General features: G+C 35.0%; 1 protein-coding gene across 6 annotated transcripts in view; it reads right to left on the reverse strand.

Annotated features, from left to right (window-relative positions):
* Nucleotides 1-27,518, reverse strand: part of WDPCP (WD repeat containing planar cell polarity effector) — a 381,742-nt gene that overhangs the window by 280,580 nt on the left and 73,644 nt on the right. For 2 of the 6 annotated variants that reach the window (XM_049650297.1, XM_049650298.1), the window contains exons 1-6: nucleotides 25,514-25,814; nucleotides 13,202-13,286; nucleotides 9,626-9,673; nucleotides 8,729-8,779; nucleotides 7,132-7,202; nucleotides 6,768-6,827 (exon numbers count right to left, since the gene is read on the reverse strand). In XM_049650297.1, the coding sequence (XP_049506254.1) occupies nucleotides 6,768-6,827; nucleotides 7,132-7,202; nucleotides 8,729-8,779; nucleotides 9,626-9,673; nucleotides 13,202-13,262 (291 nt within the window). In that variant the 5' untranslated portion in view covers nucleotides 13,263-13,286; nucleotides 25,514-25,814. Of the gene's footprint in view, nucleotides 1-6,767; nucleotides 6,828-7,131; nucleotides 7,203-8,728; nucleotides 8,780-9,625; nucleotides 9,674-13,201; nucleotides 13,287-25,513; nucleotides 25,870-27,518 lie in introns of those variants that run through there. The other 4 variants (XM_049650299.1, XM_049650300.1, XM_049650302.1 and 1 more) reach the window with 4 other exon arrangements.

Below are 27,518 nucleotides of genomic sequence, written 5' to 3' on the forward strand. Positions count from 1 at the left end.
GAACAGAAATATTGGTCATTTTTGTCTGTTTTGTTCACTGGTATCCCCAGCACTGAGAATACTATTGGGCATATGGTAGATACAAAATATATATATATATATATATATATATATATATATAAATATAATTATAAATAATAATTATATATAAATAATATATAATATATATAAATATATATATATATATATATATATTTCACTTGAGTGAAAAAAAAAATGGTCAAAAGCAGACCCCTGCCCCTCTGGCATATCTCAGATCCAGACTAGAAGAAATCCAAGAACAGAAGCTGAAAAGGCACCTCACAATTGAGTCTGGCCCCTTTAATAAGTTTTCATGTAGATCCTACTGGTGACCTCTGCTTACTTTGGCCAGAGCTACTTCATATGGCCACCTCCAACTTCATGGGGAACAGGGTAACTGAGTACTTTAAACTGGTCACATTGCCACTGGGAACAACAGTGTCTGTTCATAAAGAAAAATAGATATTAGGCAAGCAATTAGTAATGTCTTCCATATGTTATTTCTTTATTTAGTCACTACCTATTGATTGCTTATTATCATGAATCAAGATTTAATTCTCTTGTATCTTTTATCTCTTATCCATTATTCTTTAAAATTTTATATCAGATCAGATACAGATATTAGATTTATCAGTTCCTTTTCTTCCCTCATTCCAAGATTCCTAGTAGAACCTTCTGTCCCCTGCCCCAATTTGGAATAGTTGCTCTCTAGGTCTAAGGCACAGTTATCATCCTAAAGATTACTCTTCACTTCTTTTTTTTTTCTTTTTTAAGTTTATTTATTTATTTATTTCGAGAGAGAATGCAAGTGGGGTAGGCGCAGAGAGAAGGGGGAGAGAGAGAACTCCAAGCAGGCCCCACACTGTCAGCGCAGAGCCCTATGTGGGGCTCGAACCCATGAACCATGAGATCATGACCTGAGCCGAAATCAAGAGTCGGCTGCTAAATTGACTGAGCCGCCCAGGGACCCTCTCTTCACTTCTTTCTTATGTAAGATCTTCCGTTTCCTGAGAAGTCTTGTTTCTTGGTTTGTTCTGTTGCTTTAGAATAGCACACCTTCCAATAACTTCCTGAGAAAAGTACCCGGTAGGTAAATTTTTTTGAGAGCTAACAAGTCTGGAAATGTCCCTGCTTGAAAGACAATTCAGAATTCTACACATAGAACTCTAGGCTAAAAAATCTCTTCCCTTCACAATTTTGAAAGCATCATCCCACTGTTTTGTCTTTGTGTTGTTGCTGGCAAGTCTGATTCCCATTCCTCTGTACGTATCTTATTTTCTTTTCTCCTCTGAAAGCTTTTTGGATCTTCTCTTCATCTTTGGTTTTCTAAAATTCACAAAATAGGCCTCTAATATTGATCTTTTTTCAGTCACTGAGTTCTTTCACACTGGAAATAAGCACCTTCCAGTTCTTGGAATTTTTCTTCTATCATTTTTTTGTTTCTTCCCTTCTGTTTCCTGTTAATCATTTACATATTAAACCTTCCGGCCTAATACTCTAATTTCCTTATCTTCTGTTGCCTACTGTTCACCAAAATGTCCTTTTGTCATTGTGGTCGTGCTAGAGAGACATTTCAACTTAATTTTTCAATCCTTCTAGTATTTTTTTCTATTTATGCTGTCATATTTTGTTTAATTAATGTTTATTTCGAGAGAGTGCATGCAAGCAGGGGAAGGGCAGAGAGAGAGGTAAAGAGGGAGAGAGAATCCCAAACAAGCTCTACACTGCCTGACGCAGGGCTCGATCTCACAAACTGTGAGAACATGACTTGAGCTGAAATCAAGAGTCAGACACTCAACCGACTAGGCCACCCAGGTGCCCCTGCTGTCATATTTTTAGTTCCCAAGAGCTCCTTCCCCTTTTCCCAAATATCCCTTTCTTAAAAATAGCTTCCTATTCTTGTTTCAAAGATGCAACATCTCCTCTTACATCTCTGTGGGTATTAATTTTAAATTCCCAAATTTACTTCTGTTTATTGCATTGTCCCTGATTCTTTATCTTTTGTTTGTTTTAGACTCAAACTCCTAGATCTTAGATTTACAGATGGAGAATTCCCTCAAAAGCATCATAATCTGTAGCTCTCTGGTTATATTTAAAAGTAAATCTCTTTAAAAATTTATTGGGAGCTTGTTATGCATTGGCAGGTTTATTAACTTATAACTCCACTGTAAGGAGATTGGTTGGCACACCTACCTTTTCAAAGGAAACTACCAAATTTGTTACTTGTATCCTTTGCTCTGGGCCAGCAGGAGAGGGGAGGGAGGGAAGGAAAATATATTTTTTTCAGAGAAGGATCCTTTAAACAGGTTACACAGAGACATATACCTAGCTGCTAGAGAGGGGAAAGAGCTGAGGAAGATCTCATCATTCCAGATATAGACTCTCACTTAATCCCCTTATTCTCAGTCTAGCCACCTCACTTCTACTGAGTATTGTGCTTAGCATCTTCAAGTCCAGAAACACCTTGGCATGGTGCTTCCAGAAAATAATTATCCCATCTCATTTGTTCTTTATACAGACTGCCTCTAATTTTCCTGTTTTATCCTACATCTCACTCCCAGGCTAATCTCTATGCCTTCTCTCTAAACTCTTACTATCTTTTTACTAAACTTTACTTTCCTCTAAACTTTACTATCTTTTTACTTGGTATCCTACAACTTAGCACTCATCAGTGTCTTAGTGATTTCATGTGTCTATATTCCTTGACTAGGTTATACTGAGGACTCAGCCCGCATCTTACACTTCCTTAGTGCATCCCATAATGGTGGCAGTCAATAAATATTGTGTGATAAGTTTTATATAAGTAATATGCTGTTTCTAATAGTTGTAATTTAAAGTCATCATGGTTTGCCAACTGTTATTTTATGAGAAAACCAAACTGATTTTCATACAATCGGATGAAAGGAAAGATCAGGTAATGATGCTATCAATTCTATAACTGAGAAAATTATGATAAAATGAGTTCCATAAACTCACAATCTATCTGTGATAGGTTTAGAAAATAATTTGTATTTCTACATAGCATGGCAAGTAATTCATTACAAGAACTAAAAAAAGAAAATTATCTTTTCTTGGCATTTTAAAATTGTACCTGGAAATGCAGAACTGCTATAGAAAGAAATCAGGGTAGAGCTGACTATATTGTATATTTTTGTAGTTGATTGTACATACACGATTCAAATAATTTAATCTAAAATCAACATGTGTGAGTTTACATCTATCTTAATAACACTGCTTTTAAATAATTATGCAATAACCTGCAAATATGAATGTGACTTGACTCACAATAATTTAAAGAACTGAAAAATTCCACTATAGTGGTACACAATTTAATAGTCACTCAATGCTGAAACTATCATTCCCTTTGTAAAATATTTGTAAAATGAACAGTTTGTAAAATAGTTTAAGAAATTCAAAGCTGGAGGGGCACTCGGGTGGCTCAGACAGTTAAGTGTCTGACTTCGGCTGAGGGCATGATCTCACGGTTCGTGAGTTCGAGGCCCGTGTTGGGCTCTGTGTTGACAGCCCAGGGCCTAGAGCCTGCTTTGGATTCTGTGTCTCCCTCTCTTCCTCTGCCCCTGCCCGGCTCATGCTCTGTCTCTGTCTCTCTCTAAAATAAACATTAAAATTTTTTTTAAAAAAAGAAAAATTCAAAGCTGGAAATTATTAAACACTTTCTTAAAATAAAATGATTTTAGAAGACAGCCCCCAAAAAAGAGAGAAATATTTTGATAGCTAGTAAAACTAAAACTATAAATTACATCTCATACTTTTAAATGCATTTCAAACTAGGAATAGGCCTAGTTTGAAAAACCAACTTTAAAAAACAATTTTCCTACAGACATACATATAGGTAAGTCTTGATTTATAAACCGATTTGAATTTGCAAGTGGAGGGAATTATTTTTAAATGGTACAATTTACAGGTCACTGGATCAACAACATGAACTAAGTGTTGGTTTTTATGACAACTATAAAATCTCATTATTCAATAGAGGGGAAAATCCAAGCTCAAACTGTATCCTCTGAAATACTTTATGTTTCTGTAGTTGCCCTGCTAATTTCCAAACAATTGGACCTTCTGAAGAAATAAGGATCCCTTAAAAAGAAGAAAACCAAGATAAATTCTATAAGTCTTAAATTTGCCATTTTGGGGGGTAAAAAATTTATATCAGTTGAGGTGTGGCCACAGTCAAAGACTGAGAGTTCAACTTTATTAACACCAAGGTATTGAGGGAGTTTTTTCATCCCTTCTTTAAGAATATGTCGTGGTCAACTGTTGCCATCTTAGGGCTAAATATATGGAGAAAACTACTAATAGAAATTTAAGCACATGTTATCTTTAGAGCCGCCACACTGGATAATACACAAAAAGGAGGACCCTAGAGTAGCTTGGGGAGCACTTATTTTGCAACTAATAAAAGGTTAAGGGGATCCTTTTAAAAATTTAGCTTGAACACAAAATTTTTAACTTACTGTAATATAAGAGATCTTTAGGATAACACACATACACGTATTTTTAGAAGACTTAGCTCACAGTCTTGTTTAGAAACTGAGGAAGAGGACAGATAATGTTAGGAGGTCTCTCAAAGGCCCTAAAGATGTGGGGACCAATCTGGACTAGTGGGCAGGGTGGAGGTCAAGTTATCTTACTAAAATAAATCATCATATCAAGAATGTGCTGGTATTAAAAGGACTATTTTAACTTACCAATCACACAAATAAACCACAAAATATGACAGAACATAAAGAAGGATAAATTCCATTGGAAATATTAAAAGTGACCCATTGGTACAACAGCCTAAGAAACCACTATTGTCAGTTTGATGTAAATTACAAAAGTTTATATATATTCTATCATGAAAATTCCTTTTCTGCATTGAATTAATTCAATAGTGAGGGATGTCCTTCTCCTGATTCCACCTATATACAAAACACACAAAGTTGCTTAAAAATTAAAATGCAATAACGTCTATTTAAAAAGGATTGCCTATTGGGATGCCTCACTGCATATTTTAAGATGCCTGACATGTTCCAACTTACCCTGTGCGATGGTAAGGGTGAGGCCACAAGACACACCTCTTACTATAGGTAGTAGGCTTGCCCTCCAGTCAAATAATTTTGAGCCTGCTTTTAAGGTGAGTAATGGCATTGAGAAGCACAATTTGAGTTGTACTAAGTTTAAAACTTTCTGGAGCATATTTTGTATTCAAGTCTTAAAGTCTGATTAAAAGTTTAGTGAAAACGAATTATGAGTTTTTACGTAATTTCACCCTTTGAATACATTCCTAAATCAAATTTAAAAAGTATTATGCTTCTAATAATATTAATTCAGCCTAGCAAACATGCTCTGGAAAATAATAATTCATGCCATTTGAGGAGGTAACCAAATAGTTACCTTCATGAATAAAAGTAGACTAGTTTAAACAAAAAATGAGGAAAAACTAGACTCCACTGAAATGATAGCCCATATTCAAATATTCAGTTAAGATATGTTCCTAATAACCATAAATTCAGTGTTGTAGATTTATGGATACAGCCATGGGCCTAAACCTCAAACAAGAGTAGTCAGAACTAAAATAAATCACATTATAAACAAGTCAGTATTTAAATCCACACAGGATATTCAATTCCATAAAAGTTATAATTAGTAGTAGTACTCATGTAACTTCAATTACATGTATGACTAGAATATAACTTAATGATTCTTTTAATCATAAACAAGTCTAATTTTTCTAGGCAACTGGTATTTCTTAAGTGTATAAACAAAGTTGAGGAATTTGTCCATTATTTTGTGATCCAAGGTCACTAATTATTATGTCCTGAATCTAGACCCATTCAAGATGTAGCTCCTGTCGTCTAGGCCCAAACTGTGCTAACAGAACTTTCTGTAATGGAAATATTCTGTATCTATATTGTCCATATGATATATGTGGCTACTGAGCACTTAAAATATGGGTAGTCCAACTTTAATTTAATTCTAATTAGTTTCAATTTATTTTTATTTATTTTTTTAATTTTTTTTTTTAACATTTATTTATTTTTGAGACAGAGAGAGACAGAGCATGAACAGGGGAGGGGCAGAGAGAGAGGGAGACACAGAATCTGAAACAGACTCCAGGCTCTGAGCTGTCAGCACAGAGCCCGACGCGGGGCTCTAACTCACGGACCATGAGATCATGACCTGAGACAAAGTCGGACGCTTAACTGACCGAGCCACCCAGGCTCCCCTCAATTTATTTTTAAATAGCCACAGTAACTGGTAGCTATGATATTAAACAGCACAACTTAGAGGGTTCAAAAAATAAGAGCAAATATCTTGTTATGTTAGGTCTAACTCCAGTCCACTTGTTGACTTCCATAAGCATCGTACTCACAAATGCCTGCTAGAGTGATAGGCCAAAAAACCTTCTGCCCTATGGTTTTATCTTCATTCAAAAATATGATTAAATCTATGCCAGTAAACATCTAATATAACATTCAGATAAATCCAAACAAAATATACCATCCAAAAAGATTTTTATTAGCATTTATAGTGTCAGTACAACTATACTGACTAATGAGGCAGCCTGGTGGCCTGTGTCAATCTGTCTAATGTTAGTTCTAGAATGACTAGAATTCAAACTATGAAATATCCCCTCTTAAAAAGGTTTTGTCCATTACCTATCATAACACAAGAATACCAATTACTGCATAGTTTTCAGCTCCACTGGTTAAACACTGCAAAATCACGTCAAACCATTTTACCTGACAGACATATTTGTTCTTCCATTTGCTCAGCACACAGTGACTGTTTTGCATCAGCTCCTGAAGGAAACAGAAAAAGAGACAACGTAGTTGGCTATACACACTGTTGTTATCAGTTAAAGTGTTTCTGATTCGCAAGCAAAAAAAACCCAAAAAAGCAAAAGTCCAAAACAAAACAAAACAAAACAAAACAAAAAAAAGATCAGCATGCCACACAAAGATGCAACTGTTTTGGAACTCCTCACTAGACAAAAGCAAAGCTATCATCACTAGGAGAGTTGATCCTTTATGAAAATTAAAGCTGTTGAAAGATGTTTTAAAATAGATTTGTTTGTTGCCATTTTTGAAACTTTTGGAAAGATACCTCCAACTCCTTGAGTGAGTCTCGAAGTTTTTCTGGGCGTCTATTTTTGAGTGTCCATGGATAATCTCGTGCTGGCAAATGAAACATGTACTACAGTTAGTTAAACATGATTTAAAAAGGAAACACTGCTGAGCAGTGTGCCTTGGGAGGATTAAAATAAAACACCTCCTTAATTGAGAGGAAGTGGGCTTCATTTCCATCATCAAATAACAGTCTTTTCAAAAGCTTTGTCATAGGAACAGGATTTTTACCACAAAACAATCTCGGTGATCATAATTTTATGATGACAACCAACGTGGTTCAGAGAATCCCTGGGAAAGTTTCCTTGTCCTGTGAATCTAGTACCTAATTGTAAATGACCAACTCTTTGCCAGAGAAGTAACTTTTTCACATGAATAATTAAAAGTTCAATCCAAAAGAAATTTCAAGTAGCCTTCTCAAACCTAAAAATTCCTGAGTGAATGAATATATTAAGGGAAGAAATATAACACAAAATATGATGCACAGAATACAAATTTTAAAGTAAACATCACCTATTGACATTTTTATTTAAAATGATCCTCTTTAAAAGCTATACCACAATTCAATAATGATAAGCCTTTTTTTGCTTTAAATGCATTTAATTAAAAGATAAAATTATTCTTTAGTAGAAACTCAATGTTAGCGTAAGACAAACTAAAAATAGTTTACTTAAAAGAACAACATGTTAAATCATTATAATGATACCTGTTTCATCAGGAAAATAAATTCATCTTTGAGTTCTCCTAAATAATAATTCTAAATAAGAGTTATACATATGTGCATATGTTCTGTATGCGTCCTCCTATAATATGTAGTGTATATAGTATATGTAGTCATTTAAATTTTACAGAATTACTATGTATCTTATTTCAGAAAATTAATTTCATTCTATAAACATAATGTATGATGTATAGAGCATATGTACAAGGTTTTAAATTGATGTTGCAGCTACTAATACAGCATTTAAAAAATTAAATGTCAGCTTGACCATTTAAAACAAGGGAACAAGTAGGATTTTCAGCTCTACCTGTATTATATATAAAACTTAAATTATATTTAATTTCACTCATCAAAGCCATATTTCATTGTAGCCAAATTACATATATAATGTATTTATATACCTGAGAACAGATAAGGCTAGAAAGAATAAAATGCTAATATTAATCATTACAAATTTTCGTTCTTTTTTACAAATTTTATTTTCTTAAAATGGGTAAAATGTATTAATCATTTAGGCATGGTATGTATAATAAAACATTATCAAAATTTAAATATAATATACTTACTTTAAATATAATAAATGATATAAATATGGTTAAGAAAGTTTATGTTCACACAAGCATAGATCTTGTTCAAAACTAGACAGAGATTTCAATGGTCTGAATTAGAAGTGCCTAAGAAATATAATTCTCATGTTTATATACCTCAACAATGGGAATTTATAATTAAAGAAATTTGGAAGGAGTAACATTTCCTACTTGTACAGAAAGCTTAAAAAATTTTTTAAGACTGAATCTTCAGGGATATTAAAACTCCAGTTTTATAATAATTACAAAAAAATATAAAGTAAGCTTACATTCTGCCAGCTTATGCTTTTCTTCTAAGTCACCATGCTCTGTCACTGATACTGTGGCAGAAGAGAGAAGGAAGAAAATAAAAATGGAAGTTATTTTAATTTTAATACTTTGTATTTTGAAATGCACATATATAATGTATATTATGCACGTTGTTGAGATTAATGAGTTATGTTAAATTTTTAAGAGGCAGGTGAAAAAATGCCATAAAGTGGATGTTTTCATTTCATAGAGGTATTTCTTAAATTTGTAGTGCAAAGGCTTACATCACACAACAGGTGGGCCAATATCCTGAGCTCACAATCTCATCAGATAGGGAAGAGAACTGCAACGGAGTCCAGAATAGAAGCTGCTTCAGTCTGTCATCAGAACCATGAAGCTAGCCTATTAACCACCAAGCTAAGCATACAGGATGCCCACCCCAGCACCACTTCAACAGAGACCAAAACAGGAAGTAACTAGCTAGAGAGACCTTTTGGCCCATCATGAAACTTCTGGGATTAACAGGATTAATCAGATAAAGAAAATTGATCATTCACTCAGAAATGCCTATTTCAGATATCAGGTGAGGATCCGGGAGGCCAGCACCAGTGGGACCCACGCATTAACAATGCCCTCTACTGGGACACTGATAAATAAACGTGAATAGACTGTCCAGTTATCAGTCGGATCGGCAGTAAAATGAACATTTTCATGTTCTTCTACAGCATTTTCTCAATATTGCTTTATTTTATACAGAACAGATATCAACCTCAACATTTTTCTAAAGGACTAAAATGACTTTTTTTTAATTTTAGAATTTACCTAATGCTCAAAAAAGGGTTTTTTTTAATGGTCAGTATTTTACAGTTTAAAATATTTCATTTATAAAAATTAGTTGTATAGAATAGATACTTTACCTGCTGGGTCTTTCTTGTCATAATACTGGTAGATCCCTATGTCTCTATCTATAGAAAAGAAGAAATAACATTAGATTGTGATAAAAAGTTCTGGGAAATAAGAAGCCAAACCATGCTATATATATGTCAGGATTGGGGTTGGGAGTGGGTAGGCAGGAAGGAGGACATAAACCATCTTTTTATGTTACTAGAAATAAATAAGATCAAAAGTATATGCGTTCATCTATTCCAGGGATATGTGGGAACTGGAAGGTTTATCAATCTAATTAGAAAAGATTTACACAAAACTGGAAGGGCATGAGGAAAGGAGCAGTAAAAAACTGAAATCAAATAAGACCAACTTTTCTCTTTCACACTTCCTCTGATATTTTTCACAGGGTGCTACCAAAAGGAACTGCCACTAAGCAACACCATATGAAATTAGTGGATGGAAATGCCCTGTTGGATGCTGAGTTGTTGCTTGCTTTTCTCCAGTTTAGCTTGAATCTAGTACAGTGCTTGGGGGAAATTTGCAGGAGAAAAAGAAAATTAGAGGAAAGCATGGGTAAGTTACCTGAAGCTTGTTTAGATTCAAAAAACCTCCCAAATGCATTCAAATTCAGATGTTCTCCTGGGACTAAAAAGCAAAGCAAGGCTTCCTAGAGTGATTTAACCAAGGACTCTGTCTTTGCAACTGAATTACAGGAAAACAAAATAACTGTGTCCATTTTGTTCCTATATGTGAATAGTGAAATCTTTTTCCTTTGAATTAACGTTTGTTTCCCTCCATGCAAAATAATTCTAGTTACTAACAAAAGAATGCAACGGTTTCTGAAGAAGTGGAAGCAGTACAGGCTGCCCCCTAGTGACTGACTGCTCCAAACTTTCTCAAACTAAATGAAACTTTCAAAAGAGGTATTACAGCTATAGCCAATTTTTTAAATAGAGTTGTTAAAAATATTCAATCCTGTGTACTTATTAAAGCTCCATTCTATTTACCATGCCACTAATTGGAACACATAATTTTTTTTTAAGATTTTATTTTTTAGTAATCTCTACACCCAACATGGGGCTCGAACTTACAACCCTGAGGTCAAGAGACTGCTCTTTTGACTGAGCCAGCCATGCGCACAGAGACATATAATTTTAAAGAATGAAGTTTACTTCTATTATTTAGATTAAAAATATTTAATAAGGGGTGACTGGGAAAGGTTATAAGTAGGGCTCCTAAGATACTGATAATATTTTATTTCTTGAGTGATTTTATGGGCATGTTCATTTTTTGATAGTTCAAAATATACCCTTATGATCTTTATACTTTTCAATATATATAAAAAGGTAGGCTTTCAATAAAAAGGTAGGCTTTTTTAAAATCTAAGAACCATAAGCATTATTTACATGGGCAATGTGTCTTCATATAATATTCCATCATTAGATGCAGCCAAATATTTATAACTCTAGAACAGAACTATGAAGACCATAAAGGCCCCTGAATTCTTTTTATTTTTTTTAAGCTTTTAAAAAAAAATTTATTTAAGTAGTCTCTATAGCCAATATGTGGCTCCAGCTCATGACCTGGAGATCAAGGGTCACATGCTCTTCTGAGATAGCCAGGCACCCCAAGAACCCCGAATTCTGCATCTGACCCAGAGTAGGCTGTCAAAACCCAATCAGAGCCTAAGCTGGATGAGGAAGGTGTCCACGCAGAATGTCAGGCTGACAGTGTATCAGAACCACAGGTGGGTGAGAAGGACATTCACATGGGGCAATGGCCAAATGTGGGTGTCTAGGTGAGGAAGACATCCACCTATGGGAAGAGCCCAACATGGTATGTCAGAACCAATGTGAAATGAGAAGGGCATCCACATAGGGGAAGGAATGCCCACCGAGATAGAAGACTGAGTGCATACAGGGTGATTAAGTAAGAAAAGATATGGGAGTCCCAGGTTTCTCACTGTCAGAGAAGAGAAATACAAATATAGAAAGGGAGAAAATTAGAATGAACCCTCTGCTGGTAGATTAGAATTGATTTTCAATAGAGATAGATACAAAAATGAATATAGATGTAAATATATGTACATACATACATACCCTAGGCTCTGCCCACTGAGAGCCTAGTAAAAATGATACTCCAATAACAATAAGCATACCTAAAGCACCGTTGACTTCTAGATACCACTTCCCTCTAAAAGCAACCAAGCTACTTAGAGAAGTAACTGATTCCAGCACGCTAGGGAATCTTTCTGTTATGCCAGAAAGAATGGAAATGCTTAAATACTGATAGGGACCTGTCACAAAGACATAGACTCAGCTTGAGTGGGGTCCCACTGGCCACATCAGAAACAATTTAAATATCAAAATAAATAATGATAGTAATGGATTAAAACCATTGAATAGGAAACCTGAGTCCACAGGGATAAGATAAATAATAAATATACTTAAAGTTTAGTAAGAAACAACACATTTACATAATCTCAAAATATCTCCCTATGAAATACTAATTAACTCCAAAGGAAAAGTAACTTTGCAGTGGAGAATACTACCAGACACAATCTTATTCAAATGATCATAAACATTATCAATAAAGACACAAATTGAAATTGTACACCACCCAACTAGGATGTGCTGAAAATACAACACCTCTTCTGGGATATTCACATCAAACATATATAATCTGAAACTTCAGATTTGTAAAAAAAAAAACTTCAAACATATCCAAATACAGGGGCCTCCTATAAAATAATTGGCATAAAATCTTCAAAACTGTTAAGGTCACAAAAGTTAAAAAATAAATGAAAATTTTAAGGATGAAAGACAGGAGTAATGTGTGTTTTAACAATGCTTATTAGTATTATGGGATAAAGTATGTATTGTTAGGAAATATCTTTTAAAAAATCTTCTCTTTTGGGGCACCTGGGTGGTTCAGTCAGTTAAGTGTCAGACTCTTGATTTTGGATCAGGTCATGGTCTCACGGGTTTGTGGGTCGAGCCCACATCAGGCCCCATGTCGGGCTCGGTGCTGGGAGTATGGAGCAAAGAAATCCAAAGAACATGAATATAATTAATTGTACACCTTAGCTGTATGTTTGAAATATTACCTTTTTTTTTTTTTTTTAAGTAGGATTCACGCCCAGTGCAGAGCCCAACATGGGGCTTGAACTCATGACCTTGAGATCAACACCTGAGCTGAGATCAGAGTTGGATGCTTAACCAACTGAGCCACCTAGGCACCCCTGAAATGTTATCTTAATATCAAATAGAAATACCTTTACCATTAGTTAGCCTACAAATATTTATGAATATAAGTCAGTCATTAGGAACAATCCCAGGAAAAAATTGAACGTGTATATCTCCTAAACGGAAACAAATATTAGACCAATATAATTTTCACAACATAAAATCTAACTCAAATTGAAAAAATAACTTATTCAGAGTAACTAAAAAGAATTATTTTTTTCATTAGCCAATTTTTCATTAAGTATAAAAAAATAATGCAACTCCAGCAGAAGAATCTAAACTCTAATCTTTGCTAGTACTTACTTATAACATTGTAACTTATATTTGAAAATGACTGAAATTAATCCAGAGATCATTTACCCCCAATGTGTAAGGTATTCTTCAAAGACCACAGGTGCAGTTCAGTCAAGCAGAAAGACATCTGAAGGCAGAAGAAATCTCCGTCCTGTTTAAAAAATAATTAAAAAGAAATGCTAATTATCTTCCATTGTCAATAAAACCAAGATCTCTTAGAAAAATAATAGAATCATCTGACACTACTGATATTTGAGATATGGCCCATTAGAATAAACATATTTTAATGTACCCTTGGTTAACCATCAAGAAATAAACTCTAGGAAAAAAAAAATACACTCTTCCTAAATGTAGTATGTCATCGCATTGAGAAATGTGATAACATGAAAATATATGTTTGAATCTTCAGTACCTTGTTTGATTTTTAAGGCTCTGAGTATATTTAGAATTATTTCATATTTAAGCATTTTAAGAACATTTTTAAGAAAAGGAAACATCTGGGAAGTAGTGTATTATGCTAAGTGAAATAAGTCAGAGAAAGATAAATATCATATGATTTCATTCATATGTGGGATTTAAGAAACAAAACAGATGAACATAGGGGAAGGGAAGCAAAAATAATATAAAAACAGAGAGGAAGGCAAACCATAAGAGATTCTTAAATACAGAAAATAAACAGGGTTACTAGAGGGCTTTGCGTGGGGGGGGGGATGGGCTAAAGGGGTGATGGGCATTAATGAGGGCACTTGCTGTGATGAGCACTGGGTGTTGTATGTTAGGTGATGAATCACTAACTTCTACTCCTGAAATCATTATTGCATTATTATATGTTAACTAAATTGGATTTAAATAAAATTTTAAAATTTTAAGAATTTAAAAATAAATAAAATATTTATTTAAAAAAAGAAAAGGAAACATCTGTTAGGTAATTATTACATATAAACACATTTTGTATTGTATTTTTAATATACAAAGCAAATATTTATGATCTCCCACATACAAACAAGCTAATTAGAGTGGAATTTGTAGGGCACCTGGTTGGCTCAATCAGTTAAGCGTCGGACTTCAGGCTCAGGTCATGATCTAGAGGTCTGTGAGTTTGAGCCCCTCATCAGGCTCTGTGCTGACAGCTCAGAGCCTGGAGCCTGCTTCAGATTCTGTGTCTCATTCTCTGCCCCTCCCCCACTCACGCTCTGTCTCTCAAAAATGAATAAATGTTAAAAAAATAATAATAAAGTGGAATTTGCAAAGTAAATGGTATATAGTTACTATTACAAAAAATATTTACTTAAAGGTAAATGTGTGAAACCACAGTAGTGAATGTTCAGATTAGTTTGTTAATCTGCACCTCATTGTAGACCCAGATACAGTATTCTACTCTAATTACATTAGGAAAAAAAAAAAACAAAAACAAGATAACAAAAGAGTACATGGAGTATTTCTCCCATTTTTAATATCAAGAGCTAGTGATGGTTATTACTGATACTTTTTCATGAAGGAGAACCCCATTAATTTGGACTAATTGGAGGAAGACCAATATGAATGAGAAAAAAGTCAACATTTTACAAGTATTTGAAAGAAATTTATTTAACTTCCAAATGTTTGCTTAGAAATACATACAGTACTATACTATGTGGATAGTTCACTATGTATTAGAAATACATAAACTATTGGTATCTTCTTTACAGAGATCACAAAAGAATTGCTCTTTCCAATAAAATTCTGAATAACAAAGAAAGCTTGAAAAATATTTATGACTTTTGTAGACACAGGAAAAAGCTCCCAGCTTCTTTAACATTAGGAGTGACTAAAAACATTTCCCATATTATTCATAAGGGTGATAACCCCAAATAATTTTAGACATAGTAGAAACTTCTTTCATCCTTCCTTTACCTTTACATTTGACCTCAATGTATTAATAATCAAGGAATAGATGCATGTTCAGATAACAAGATGCAGTGTGCCAATATTGAAACAGCAGAGTGAACAATGGCAGCATAAAATAAGGGCCAAGCCTTCCTGGAACAGTGGGGCTTTGAAAAAGCTACAGAGAAGTTGTGAAATGTCAGCAGAGCATCAAAGATGCATAGGATTTCACCAGTTAAATGATAATAAAGAAAATGATGATGATAGCAACAGGCAATACTCACTAAATACCTCATGAAAAGCATTGTTCTAAACATTATATATATATTAACTTATTTAAGCCTCATAGCTACCCTTTGAAGTAGTACAATTATTACTCCTATAATGAAGAAACTGAGGGACTGAGAAGTCACATAGCCAGCAGTTAGCTGAGGCAGACTTTGAATAGACGCAGACTGGCTCCAGAATCTGTGCTTGAAACCAGAGCACTCTATAGTATTGGGCTATCTAGAAGGGTGGGAGGGAGAATAGGTAGTAGTGCTGAGTAGAAGGATGGCATATCCCAGGCATGGCAGTAGATTAAAATGCATGGTAGAAAGTGACAGAAGACGCGCCTGGGTGGCTCAGTCGGTTAAGCATCCAACTCTTGGTTTCGGCTCAGGTCATGATCTCGAGGTTCGTGAGATGGAGCCGCAAGCTGAGAGCGCGAAGCCTGCTTGGGATTCTCTTCTCTTCTCTTCTCTTCTCTTCTCTTCTCTCTCTCTCTCTCTCTCTCTCTCTCTCTCTCTCTCTCTCTGCCCCTCCCCTGCTCGCACTCTCTATCTCAAAAATAAATAAACTTTAAAAAAAAAAAAGAAAAAGAAAGTGATAGAAAAATGCAATTGCAAAGGGTAACAAGGAAACAGACTATAAAAATAATAGAAATGTTTGGACTGATCTGAGTTCACTCTCTTCTGTGTACTGAAGTGCCTTAAAAAGGTTAGAGATAGAACAAAGGACCTTTCAATCTCCAGAGCTGCCCAGCTGTCACCAGAAGCTGGCTGCCACTGTATGTAGGTATGGGGTAGAAGAGCTATGAAAGAGGATGAAGTTCCTTATCAGCAGGCAGTACAGAAAAAGTGGTATTAAGCTAATTACAACTTTTTCAATTCAACTGAACTTTATCTTGCAGCGTTGTCTCCTTGGGAGTGACTCTAGTGAGGCTACTATTACTTAAAATATTTCCAAAGCCATATTCTTTGGAATTGTTTTCAGTTAGTTTATGAGGCTCATTTCAGGATTACTTTATGGTATACTTTTTTAAAAACCAAAATACTTACTGTTTTAGAATATGTAAACTGCACCCTTCTCATTTGGATGGGTGAGGTCTAGAATATTGGTTTAAAGAAACAGCTAATAAATTAAATAAATATTTACTTGCATTTAAAAAGCTTAATGAGTATATTCTAGACCCTAACTGCCTGGTTTCTTATTCTAACTTCTCAGTTTACTACCTAACTTGGAAAACTGACATAGCTTCTCTAAGTTCCCCAAGATATAAAATGGCCATAATAAAGTACCTACCTCAGGGACTCAAGGGCACTTTTATTCAATTAATTTATTGTTGCCGTTGTTGCTGCTGCTACTGCTATTACTCTGTATGTCTAGCACTATGCAAATTTATATGAAAAAAACACAAGGAGTATGTTACATACAATCTCTGACCTTAGACAGTAATTTCACAAGGTGAAATGAATGAAATGAATAAATGAATAAAACTCTGTACTCCTAAGTACAGAGTACAATAGGGGTTTTATGAAAGAAAAACATGTATCTGTAGAGAAGTTTCTACACAAGAGAAAGTATTTGGATTAGGACATGCAAATGGGTTAATATTTCACTGGGAACAGAGAAGAAGGGATGTGATGAAACAGGAGCATATTTCTTCTGATATTAAGTATCAAAGGTCACAACTTTTAGACTACACTAGAAAATAAAAATTCACATTCTTCAATTTAGTGTCTATTCAGACACCAATAATTAGGATTTATGACAATGTAGACAAAGACAAGGCTGAAATTCAGCTGTTATTAGATACATAAAAAAGTTTTATTATGCAAATTAAAGTTTTACAGCTAAAGCCAAAAAGGCCACACCTTTACTTATATATCAAAAGAAGACTGCACTTGAAACTCTGCTTTTTTTTTTCCAATTTAAGTCAATTCAATAATAAAGAATTTGTCAAAACTTTTCCCTAATAGCAGAAATGGAGAGAAAAGAATATTTTTCCTTGTAATTCACATTGGCCATTTCTAAGAAGCAGGAATGCTTTTAACTTGAAAACCAATAGATCCACTGTCCATATTTTTACTAAGTTTGAAACTCCTATAGTACTCAGAAATTAGAGTTTGGGGGAGAACAAGCAAAATGAGGTCCATGGAGAGCTTCAAATGTCAAGTGCAAACAAAGCCTGTGACCCTTTGTATTTGGACATAAGGAGAAGTTCTGAGAATCGTATGGGTTTGAGCCTATGATCTGGACTTGTCTTCCAGGTAGGTCAGTATCAAAGATTCATGTCTAGTCCCAATGGAGTGGGAACACTGAGAAAGATGCCCTAGTTCTCAAAATGCTCTGATACATAAATATTATCGATTTGTATTGATATTATTTCCCACTAAAAAATACAGGACAAAGGAAGAGAGGGGCATTCTGCTTTATAAAGGACCCCTTTGGGGGCACCTGGATGACTCAGTAGGTTAAGCAACTGACTCTTGATTTCAGCTCAGGTCGTGATCTCACAGTTGTGAGATCTAGCCCTGCATTGGGCTCCACACTGGGTGTGGAACCTGCTTAAGATTCATTCATTCATTCATTCATTCTCTCTCTCTCCCCCCCCCTCCCTTCCTCTCCCTCAGTCCCTTCCTTGCTCATAAGCATGCGCATGTGTATACACACACAAGCTCTCTCTCAAAAAAAAAAAAAATTGTAATAAATAAATAAATAAATAAATAAAAACAAAGGACCCCTTTGTGGAACATTTGGTTTAGGGTAATAGCTGTAAAGGATGATACCCAGCTAGCTGTAGGGGATGACACCCAGCAGAAAGTAAGCAGGCCTGGCAGCCATTTGGATAAACATAGTCAACAAAAGTGTGGGATCCAGACAAAATGGGATCCACCCCAGCAAAAGTAGACATGGTGGCCAAGGAGTAATCCATACCACCTGGAGAAACGGCAATAATCAGGTGATGGAGTAAGCCTAACAAATAGTTGGGTGAGGCAAGTGAGAAGAAAATAACCAATGCCCATTAGTAAATGATTGTACTTGTTTATGAGCACATGTGACAACCCCTGCAGACTCCCCAAAATACATACAATTAAGGAGGCTTTGCAGGAGTCATACCCTAGCAGGTAGGCCAAAGATAGTCAAATATGGGTTATTCATCCTTCTTTTCCCCTGAACTTTAAATATCTGCTGATAAGACCATAAAAAACTAAAAAGAATTAATGGAGTAAATAAAACAAGTTTATAAAAATCTACAATAACTACATGGGCACAGTGAGAGGGGACCAAGTCATTATCCTTTTTAGCCCTCAAGATGTCTTGCCATCTTTACACTGTGCAGGTTCTTTAAAAGATACAGACCTTTAAACGTCTTGCATCTTACTCAAGAATGTCACCAGTTAAAAGGAATGCTGGTAATTTTCTTATTTGAAAAATTGCCTGGAGGAAGTAGTCAAGACTGAGCTTGTATTATTCAAATACTGTATTAGTGCATAAATAGTTGTTTTAAAGGAGGGTAAGAAAAGAATTTCAGAAGAATGATGGATTCTGCATTGTGGGATTGGGGTGTGAGCAGAGATTAAAAAGGGAGAGAAATAGGGAGTGCCTTAAAAAGTTAGCTGAGAAATGCTGTCCCTATTCAGTGCCCTTGTCCATTTCTCGGAGTAAAATCCAATGCACAATTTAGAGCTAGAACAAAAGTAGCCATTTAAGGGGTTATGTGAAAAAAAAAATGATTTAGTAAAAAATATAGCAAATAATAATCCAAATGAAAAGAAAAAGGAAAAACCTCTACAACAACAAAATGCCCATAATTTTTATGTTAAAATAACTTAAATTTCTACAGTTTTCTACCTAAATTCTGTAAGGTAGTTGATGACCGTCCCAGATGCCCAGAAGCCCATCCTGAACCTAAACCTGTGATCTCCATGAGAGAATAAGCAGCATGATTTAAATTAATCTTGACCTAAATCTAGATGATTGTTCTGCTGTAGAGGTAGAATCTATGACAGTCCAAATATTGATTCATTCATTCATTCATTCATTCATTCATTCATAGTGCACACAAGCGAGCAGGGGAGGAGCAGAGAAAAAGGGAGAGAATCCCAAGCAGGCACTGCTCTGACAGTTCAGAGCCCGATGTGGGGCTCAGTCTCACAAACCATGAGATAATGACCTGAGCCAAAATCAAGAGTTAAACACTTAACCAACTGAGCCACAAAGGTACCCCTATGACACCAAATTTTGAGGACAAAATGGTGAGAGGATCCTAGAGAGCCTTCTTACTTTTTACTTCCATTTTTAAAAAGTTTAAAGCCTTCCCTTCAAAACTGGTTACATTGTAATAAATCAATATTTATTTGCCTTAAGAAAATTGTTACCATACAGACTAAATTTTAAGAAAGTAACATGCAAAATAAAAACAGCTGTGTTAAAACACTGAAACTTGCTTTACTTTTGATAATTTTTCTTTTGAAAAAGAAAAACTATGTTTTAGAGGTACAGATTACTTGCCACTAAATAAATCTGCAAAATACTTGTCTTCCTGGTTTCTGAAGTCAGCTATTTTGACTGGTTTGGGAAGAACAGGAAGCTTCAGGGCAAATAAAACCCTAATGTAAAACATGATGGGAAAGGAAAGAATTAACAAATAGAAGACACTGTTCTAGTTTAACAAAGATAAATGATACCTGGCGTCAACAAGACATTTAAAATAAATGTGTTATCAGCACAATACCTCAGAGAGCCTAAGGGAATCTTTGTTGGGCATAAACTTAGAGTGTATACTTGCTATTTATTACCAACAGACTTTCTGAGGAATATCTATTCACCAATTCAAAATGTACAAAAATGAAGACAACTAAAAAAGCATAAATTTAAGATAAACCACTGGTTAACTGTATCATTGGGCAATTTTCAAATTACATGAAACACAGCATATTCCCCCGTAATGTCTTGCCAAGCATCAACATAGAATCATTAATAATACCTGTTAAGCATATGTATGAACATAATTGATCAATGTCACATTACCAGAAATTAAGATTTAAAATAATATTTTGAAATATTTAACACTAAACCAAACAATTAAGCAATGAAAACATTTGTGTAAAAGGGCAGAGTGGTCTCAAAATAGAGACCTCTAGCTTGGATTGAACCTACTGCAACAGAAGACTAGAGCATTAGGAACACCAGACCGTTGGTACCTCAGAGAGTCCTATGATATTAATTATATTAATTAAATGTCACCAATATTTTGAGCACTTTAGGTGTATGGCATTTTACTGTGAGTCCAATATACGAAGATTTACAAAGTAGAATCTCTACTATCAAATAGTATCCATGTAGCAGATAAAATAACCACAAAAACAACATGAAGTTTATGGTAAGTGCTAATCTAGCAACAAAGGGTGTTCAGTAGGTGCTCTAGTTTGATCATGAAGTAGAAGGGCATTGAGGATTGTTAGTTTTTTTTATGTTTATTTATTTATTTTGAGAGGGGGGGCAGGGGCTAAGAGAGAGGGAGAGAGAATGAATTCCAAGCAGGCTCCGCACCATCAGTGCAGAGCCCGACAGAGGGCTCAAACCCATGAACCATGAGATCATGACCTGAGGGGAAGTTGGATGCTTAACCGACTGAGCCACCCAGCTACCCTGAGGATTGTTAGATTTGACAGAGGGAGAGAAATAAAAATGAGGGAACAGTATACAAAAATTTAAGTTGCAAGGCTTGAGAAATAATAAGCAATTGGTTTGGTGCACAAATAGAAGAGATAAATCAGGGCCACACTAAGGTAGTCGCCATCAGGACTTCACATCTGCTAGGTAGCTAATGAGGAATAGTGACAAGTTTCTGATCTGGTAAGGTATTCTAGAAAAAGTAATCAACAGATCAGAATTGTTGTTGGAAGATTTATTGTATAGGTGGTAATATTGACGGAGTGGAGGAAGAGGATACAAGTAACCTGTTAGAAAAGCTACATAGAAAAAGAAATAACACCAATATTCAGTAACAAGAACTTGATTTGGGATGATGGCAGTTGGAAAGTAGCTTAAAAGAAAAAAAAAAAAACAGATTCAACTGATCTGTTGAAGAAAGAGTCAATATCCTATGGGGACTAATGAATTGTAGAAGCGAGAAAGAAGGAAGAATCTGGAATAACCCCCAATGAATAGGAATCTAGTTACTGCACAGAGAGTGGCCCTTGCCTTGAACATGCTTCCACTGAGCAGGTATGTCTCTATCATCATGTGCCAGGTAAAAGGGAGCCAGTACATTCTCCCCTTGACTACCTCAACTACTCAATCCACACACCTCAATCTGCCCAGCCACTGACTTGGCTGGCTACTCAGTTTCCTGAGTACTTTTCCCTTGCCCCTCAGTTTCTAACTCAGGCTCTCCCTCTTCCTTAGACTGTGATTCAGCGTCTTCACTCTGTGAAGCACTCACAAACATCAGTTTTCTTAGTTACGCCCAGTTTACAAGAACCCCTTACACAGACCTGTTCCCACTTGGTTTATTCTAGTTTCAAGAGCAGATTTTGAATTAAAACATACACAGAAGCAGGTTAGTCTAGAAAAGAAGCATGTTTTGCCAATGTAGGTAAGCTGAACTTTTGACACAGTGGGAATTCAAGGTATAAAAGTAGATACGGTTATGTCTAACTGATAGCTATAAATACAGAAAAGGGGCCTGGACCGTACAAAAACTATCTTGGGATTATATAAATAGAAAGTTAAAAATCACTGAGTAAGATCCCAAAACAAAAATAAAGCCAAGGATAGATATTTTGGTAATTCTCCAACAAGAAGATGATGAAAAAGAAATTAAGACAGTATAGTGTCAAAGAAAGGAAGGAAGGAAGGAAGGAAGGAAGGAAGGAAGGAAGGAAGGAAAAGAGGGGCATCTGGCTGGCTCAGTCAGTTGGGCGTCCAACTTTGACTTAGATCATGATTTCTTGGTTTGTGGGTTTGAGCCCCATGTCAGGCTCTGTGCTGACAGCTCAGAGCCTGGAGCCTGCTTTGGATTCTGTGCCTCCCCCTCTCTCTCTCTCTGCCTCTCCCTTGCTCGCACTCTGTCGCTCTCTCAAAAACAAATAAATATTAAGAAAGGAAGAAAGAAGGAAGTAACAAACAAACAAATGTGTCAAGAAAACAAGAGAAGAAAAAATGGTATATGTGTTTTATTTTAAGTGGCTATATAGTGGTCAAACTTGTTTCTGAATTTCAATGTAGAAATGACCTCAATACAGTTTAATGAGAAGTAATGTTTTATCAAGGGCAGAGAGATTAAGTCTTCTAAGGAAGGTGTGGTTCTACTGCTCTGAATGCTGGGCTGCGAGCCAAAATGCCTCATTTCTAATCTAGCTATGGCAGACTTACCCCAAACCATTTAACTTCTCTGCCTCAATTTCCCTACTTACAAAAATAAGGATAATGATACTGACCTACATTTGCAACAACGTTGTAAGGATTAATTAATGTTGTATACTGCTTTGAAGATGAAAAGCACTGAGCATTACTAGTTGGTATTGCATAACTAATTGCCTATTAATACTGAAAATTTTATCCTTTAATTTAATTCAAACAGCAGTTATCACATAAATGTTCTAGCTCCCTCAGTGACATTTACCTTCAATTATTATTATTAAATTATTTTTCTGTATCTAGATCTTTTCTAGATTGTATCATAAGTGTTATTCCATAGGATATAAAGATTTGATGAGCTCAGAAGTCTAGAACACTTTTTTAACCTAAATATTAAATATAAATATTCAGGACATACTTATTTGCTAATGAGCAGCCATTGCAAGTATTCAATAAATGCTAAAAGGTAATACTCAAACTTATGAAATTTTAGATTTTACAAATAACACCAAGAAATTATATGGTAAAAGCAAAATACAAAAGCACAAAGCAGTGTATTGAAAACACTGTCTCTGGGGCACCTGGGTAGCTCAGTTAGTTAAGTGTCAGACTCTTGATTTCGGCTCAGGTCTTGATCTCATAGTTCGCAAAATCGAACCCTGGTCAGGCTCCAAGCTGTCACTGTGGAGCCTGGTTGAGATTCTCTCTCTTCTTCTCTCTCCATCCCTTCCCCACTCATGTTCTCTCTCTCAAAATAAATAAATAAACTTTAGAGGTGCCTGGGTGGCTCAGTCAGTTAAGCATCTGACTTTGGCTCAAGTCATGACCTCATGCTTCATGGGTTCGAGACCCGTGTTGGGCTCTGTGCTGACAGCTCAGAGCCTGGACCCTGCTTCAGATTCTGTGTCTCCCTCTGTCTCTGACCCTCCCCCACTCGCGTTGTCTCCCTCTCTCTTAAAAATAAACATTAAAAAAAATTTTTTTAAATAAATCAATAGACTTTAAAAAAATGAAAAAAAGTCCTTATTTCTAAAACAACCTATACAACCTAAAAGTATACAAAAAATAGAGAAACTTTTAAATACATTTTAAATTTACAATAGTAATGCATGCTTATTGTTTTAAAAAATACAAATATGGAAATATTTGATGTTAAAATGAGTATGTTCCCCTCCCAGCTGCCCTCTCCACTGTGAAAGGAGCCACTGCACAGTATGGCATGTGGCCTTACAGATTTTCTTGATATGCTTACAGTGTGTCCATACCCATACTTACTTCCTTTGTGTTTTTGTAAAGACAAGATTTTACGATACATACCATTTCTTTTTTTCACCTGAACACCACAGCATGGATATTCTCTATCTACATACACAGACTGATTTCATTGTTTGGGTTACTTTCCTCAACTAAAGATTGGATTTATTCAAGTATCTGAAAACATTCTACAATGGAAACTGTTATTAGATGCTGCTTGTTCTGTGCTATGGACCACGCACATACTGCCACGCTGTTTTCAGAAGACTTGAAAGGTCACTAATAGTTTAAAAACTGTACACCTGACAGAGAAGGAAGACAACTTAATGTTTCATCCAGATCCAGAAGTACATCCCTATTTTTTGATACAATGTAAGATGGATGTAAGATGTTTCATTGGATAGTGATTGTAATTTACTTAACCATTTCCTCAATGTACATTCTGTTTCTACTTTTTGCCTTATAATCCCACGAAAACATATATGCACACCTTACATTTTGAGAGGTGATGCCAAACTGGCCTCCGAGATGACTCTACCAATTGACATTTCTACCAATAACATTACTATCTTTTTCCCTATAACATGGAGAATTATCTAACTTTTACATTTTTGCCAATCTGGTATGTGAAAATTGGATTCCTGTAGTTTTCAGTTTCATTTTTCCACTTATTAAAGAGATCAAACACCTTTTCATGGATTTTTAAATAATTTTATTTCTTCTATAAACTACTTGTTTCTATCTTTGCCTATCTTTCCAATGAGTTCTTTATCTAATTCTCTGTGTATTAATAACATTAATCCTTCATTGTATACATTGGACATATTTAGCCCTTGAAATTTTTTCATCAGCTTTATACATGAAGAAAATAAGAGAATACAGAATTCACATTTTTTTGAAAATTGAGCATAACCTAACAGAAAGCTCTCTGAACTCCATTCAGCTAGTGAAGAAGTGGTTCTTCACAGCCGCTCACAGTTGGTCAGATGATGCTATTTCTAGATGAAGCAAAAGACAACAGATTCTTATGTTCCAGGAAAATGTGCATCACTCTTAATAAATAAAAGAGGTTAGAGGAGATTCTTTGCCTAGAAAGAAAAGTGGGAGTCCCTTCAAGTTCCCAAAATAAACTGTGGCAAAAATCTTTATAAATCTCCTGTTATACTTAAATTTGGAAAATATTCCCCTTGGGCATTGTTTAAATTGTTTAATTCATTTAAATAGATTTTGTCAGTTTAACATTTTTCATACTGTAAGCAGTTTTGACATTTAGACAATTTATCAATGGCTTCTTTATTGTGGTCTGTTTCCTCTTCTTTCTACTCATTACATGCAACAAATTAAATTTCACTAATATTTAAAGATCAGTGTTGACCTTTGCATAGCCATTTTCTAGTTCCTGTTAATACAAACATCTTGTTTGCTGATGTTCATTTTCAATATTTTGCTGCACACAATTTCCATTATTCCAAAGAGACTTGTATCCAGTTGAAGTGCATTTTTTCAGTGACCTTGCAAAATAATTGCAATGGCTTACATCAGGAATTTGGGGGAGGCTTGCATAAGCAAATAATAATAACAACAATAAAATAATCTTTGCCTACCATCTCCTCTTATATATGTACCCACCTTTCTTATCTACAAAAATATGGACTTAATTCTTGTTAGGATGTATTTCAGTCACAACAATAAAAAGACAAAGAAACAGAAATGTTGGCAATACAATCATGATAATTAATTCTAGATTACAATTGCATATGCTATACATGGATAGAAAGAAATGGGACTTTGAAGACAGAGTAAACTGAATTTCAGGAATAATTCCTAAAGAGCTGAGTTAAAGACAAGAGAACACTGAAATGCTCTTATCTAAACCAATGCTAACTGGTGAAATAATTTGTCAATTTAGATTTACTGTTTTAAAAAGCATATAAATCAAAGACTGTTGCAAAGTGAGCAAGAATGGAAAAAAAGATAGAGATCCTTTCTCTTCAAATAGAAAAGACAGTGAAAATTTTTGAAGTGGCCTCCAGCTATCACCTCAACCTTGTCAGATTTCACTTGTCAACACTTTGATGACAGATTGCCACCCCCTCCTCTAAAAAACAAACCCTAGTAACTGTTGAAAGAAACGGCTTCTTATAAAAGTGGAATATCTCATGCAATTTGATAGTTGTATACTTTAAAATCTTTTTTCCCCCAAAGAGACTTGAAAAACCTTTTTCTATGGCTATTATCAAAACTTAAAAGCTGAAGAACACTCCCAGTGTGGGGAAGAATAGGGGGTATAACATTTTTAAATACCTACTTAATGCATTTTATATTCATTATTTCATCTAATCCTCACAGTAACCCTCTGGAATTGTGTACTAAATTGTGCATGTATTTGCCTGTGTACATATGGTGTGCATGGGCATAAAAGTATTTTTCTGGGCAAGGAATAGCAGTTTCTCCAAGGAGTCTTTTTGCCTGCCCTCCCCCAACCCAAATCAACTCTGATAGACTAGAAATCTCTTAATTTAGATATGAAAATAGGCCTAAGGAGGTAAAGTAATTTGCACAAATTCAGTCAGTTTGTTATAGGAACAGTTAGGGCTAGAATTCATGTCCACAGATTATCTGTGCAGTGCTCTTTCTACTCTACCTCCCTCTGCCTAAATGCTATGCTAAATAGAGCCTTTTAGTTAAGCTTCTGCTTAAGCACCTAAGACAGGTGTCAGTTTAGACTGATGTAATTAATCCATGGTGAAAGATACAGATGAAACCTATTTTCTGGCCAAATTTAATTTATTTTGCTTGGAAAACCCTTGGAGGAAGTTATGTGAATGACTATTTAAGGATTATTTTTAATTAGTATATTAGCAGTTTTTAAGTAAAATGATGTATCTAAAACATCTGATTAAAACTGGTATTTCTTAGACACTAAAGAATCTTCACACTATTTACTTAACAAACTTCACAGATAATACAAAACTAAGCTCTAACATGAATTATTAATGTTTTACAGAGGAATGTTAAGTGAATTAAGGTCTTCTTTTTAAGTTATTGCATTATATCAGAGGTTTATTTCTATTTTGACTCCCCTTATTGGGTGGTGGTTCTCACTAAATTCACAAGCTCCTCAATCTCTATGACAAGTTCTTAATGAAATGTAAACAAGCCCTAAAAGCTCCCAGTTCATAAGAATTTTTGCAGTGAATCCTTTTATATTGTGATTGGATCTTCCTTCATACTCTTTATTCCCTGATTGGTCATTTTCACCTTTACTAATGGCTTGTCACAGCATAATTACTTACATAATACTTTTGGTATTTTGTTTCAGTACTTGAATGGAAAACCAAAGCAGGTAACTCAGGAAAGAACAGCCTTTTCTTATTGAAATGAAGACTGTGAATAACCACCAAGTTCCCCCTGAGAAGGGATCAGTTTCACCTTAATACATTTAATACAGGCATACATCATCACAGCTTAAAATGTTAATAATTTCCTAATGAGTAGAAAATTATTAACTAATATTTAAAAATCAGAATAAAACAAGGAAGATTCTAGATTACAATCATGTTTTACCTTAAAGCCCAAACAAATCATGGATTAAAAAAAAAAAATGTTTCCCATGCTTTTCAGACTGGACTGT

This window comes from Panthera uncia, assembly GCF_023721935.1.
Source record: "Panthera uncia isolate 11264 chromosome A3 unlocalized genomic scaffold, Puncia_PCG_1.0 HiC_scaffold_11, whole genome shotgun sequence".
NCBI lineage: Eukaryota > Metazoa > Chordata > Mammalia > Carnivora > Felidae > Panthera > Panthera uncia.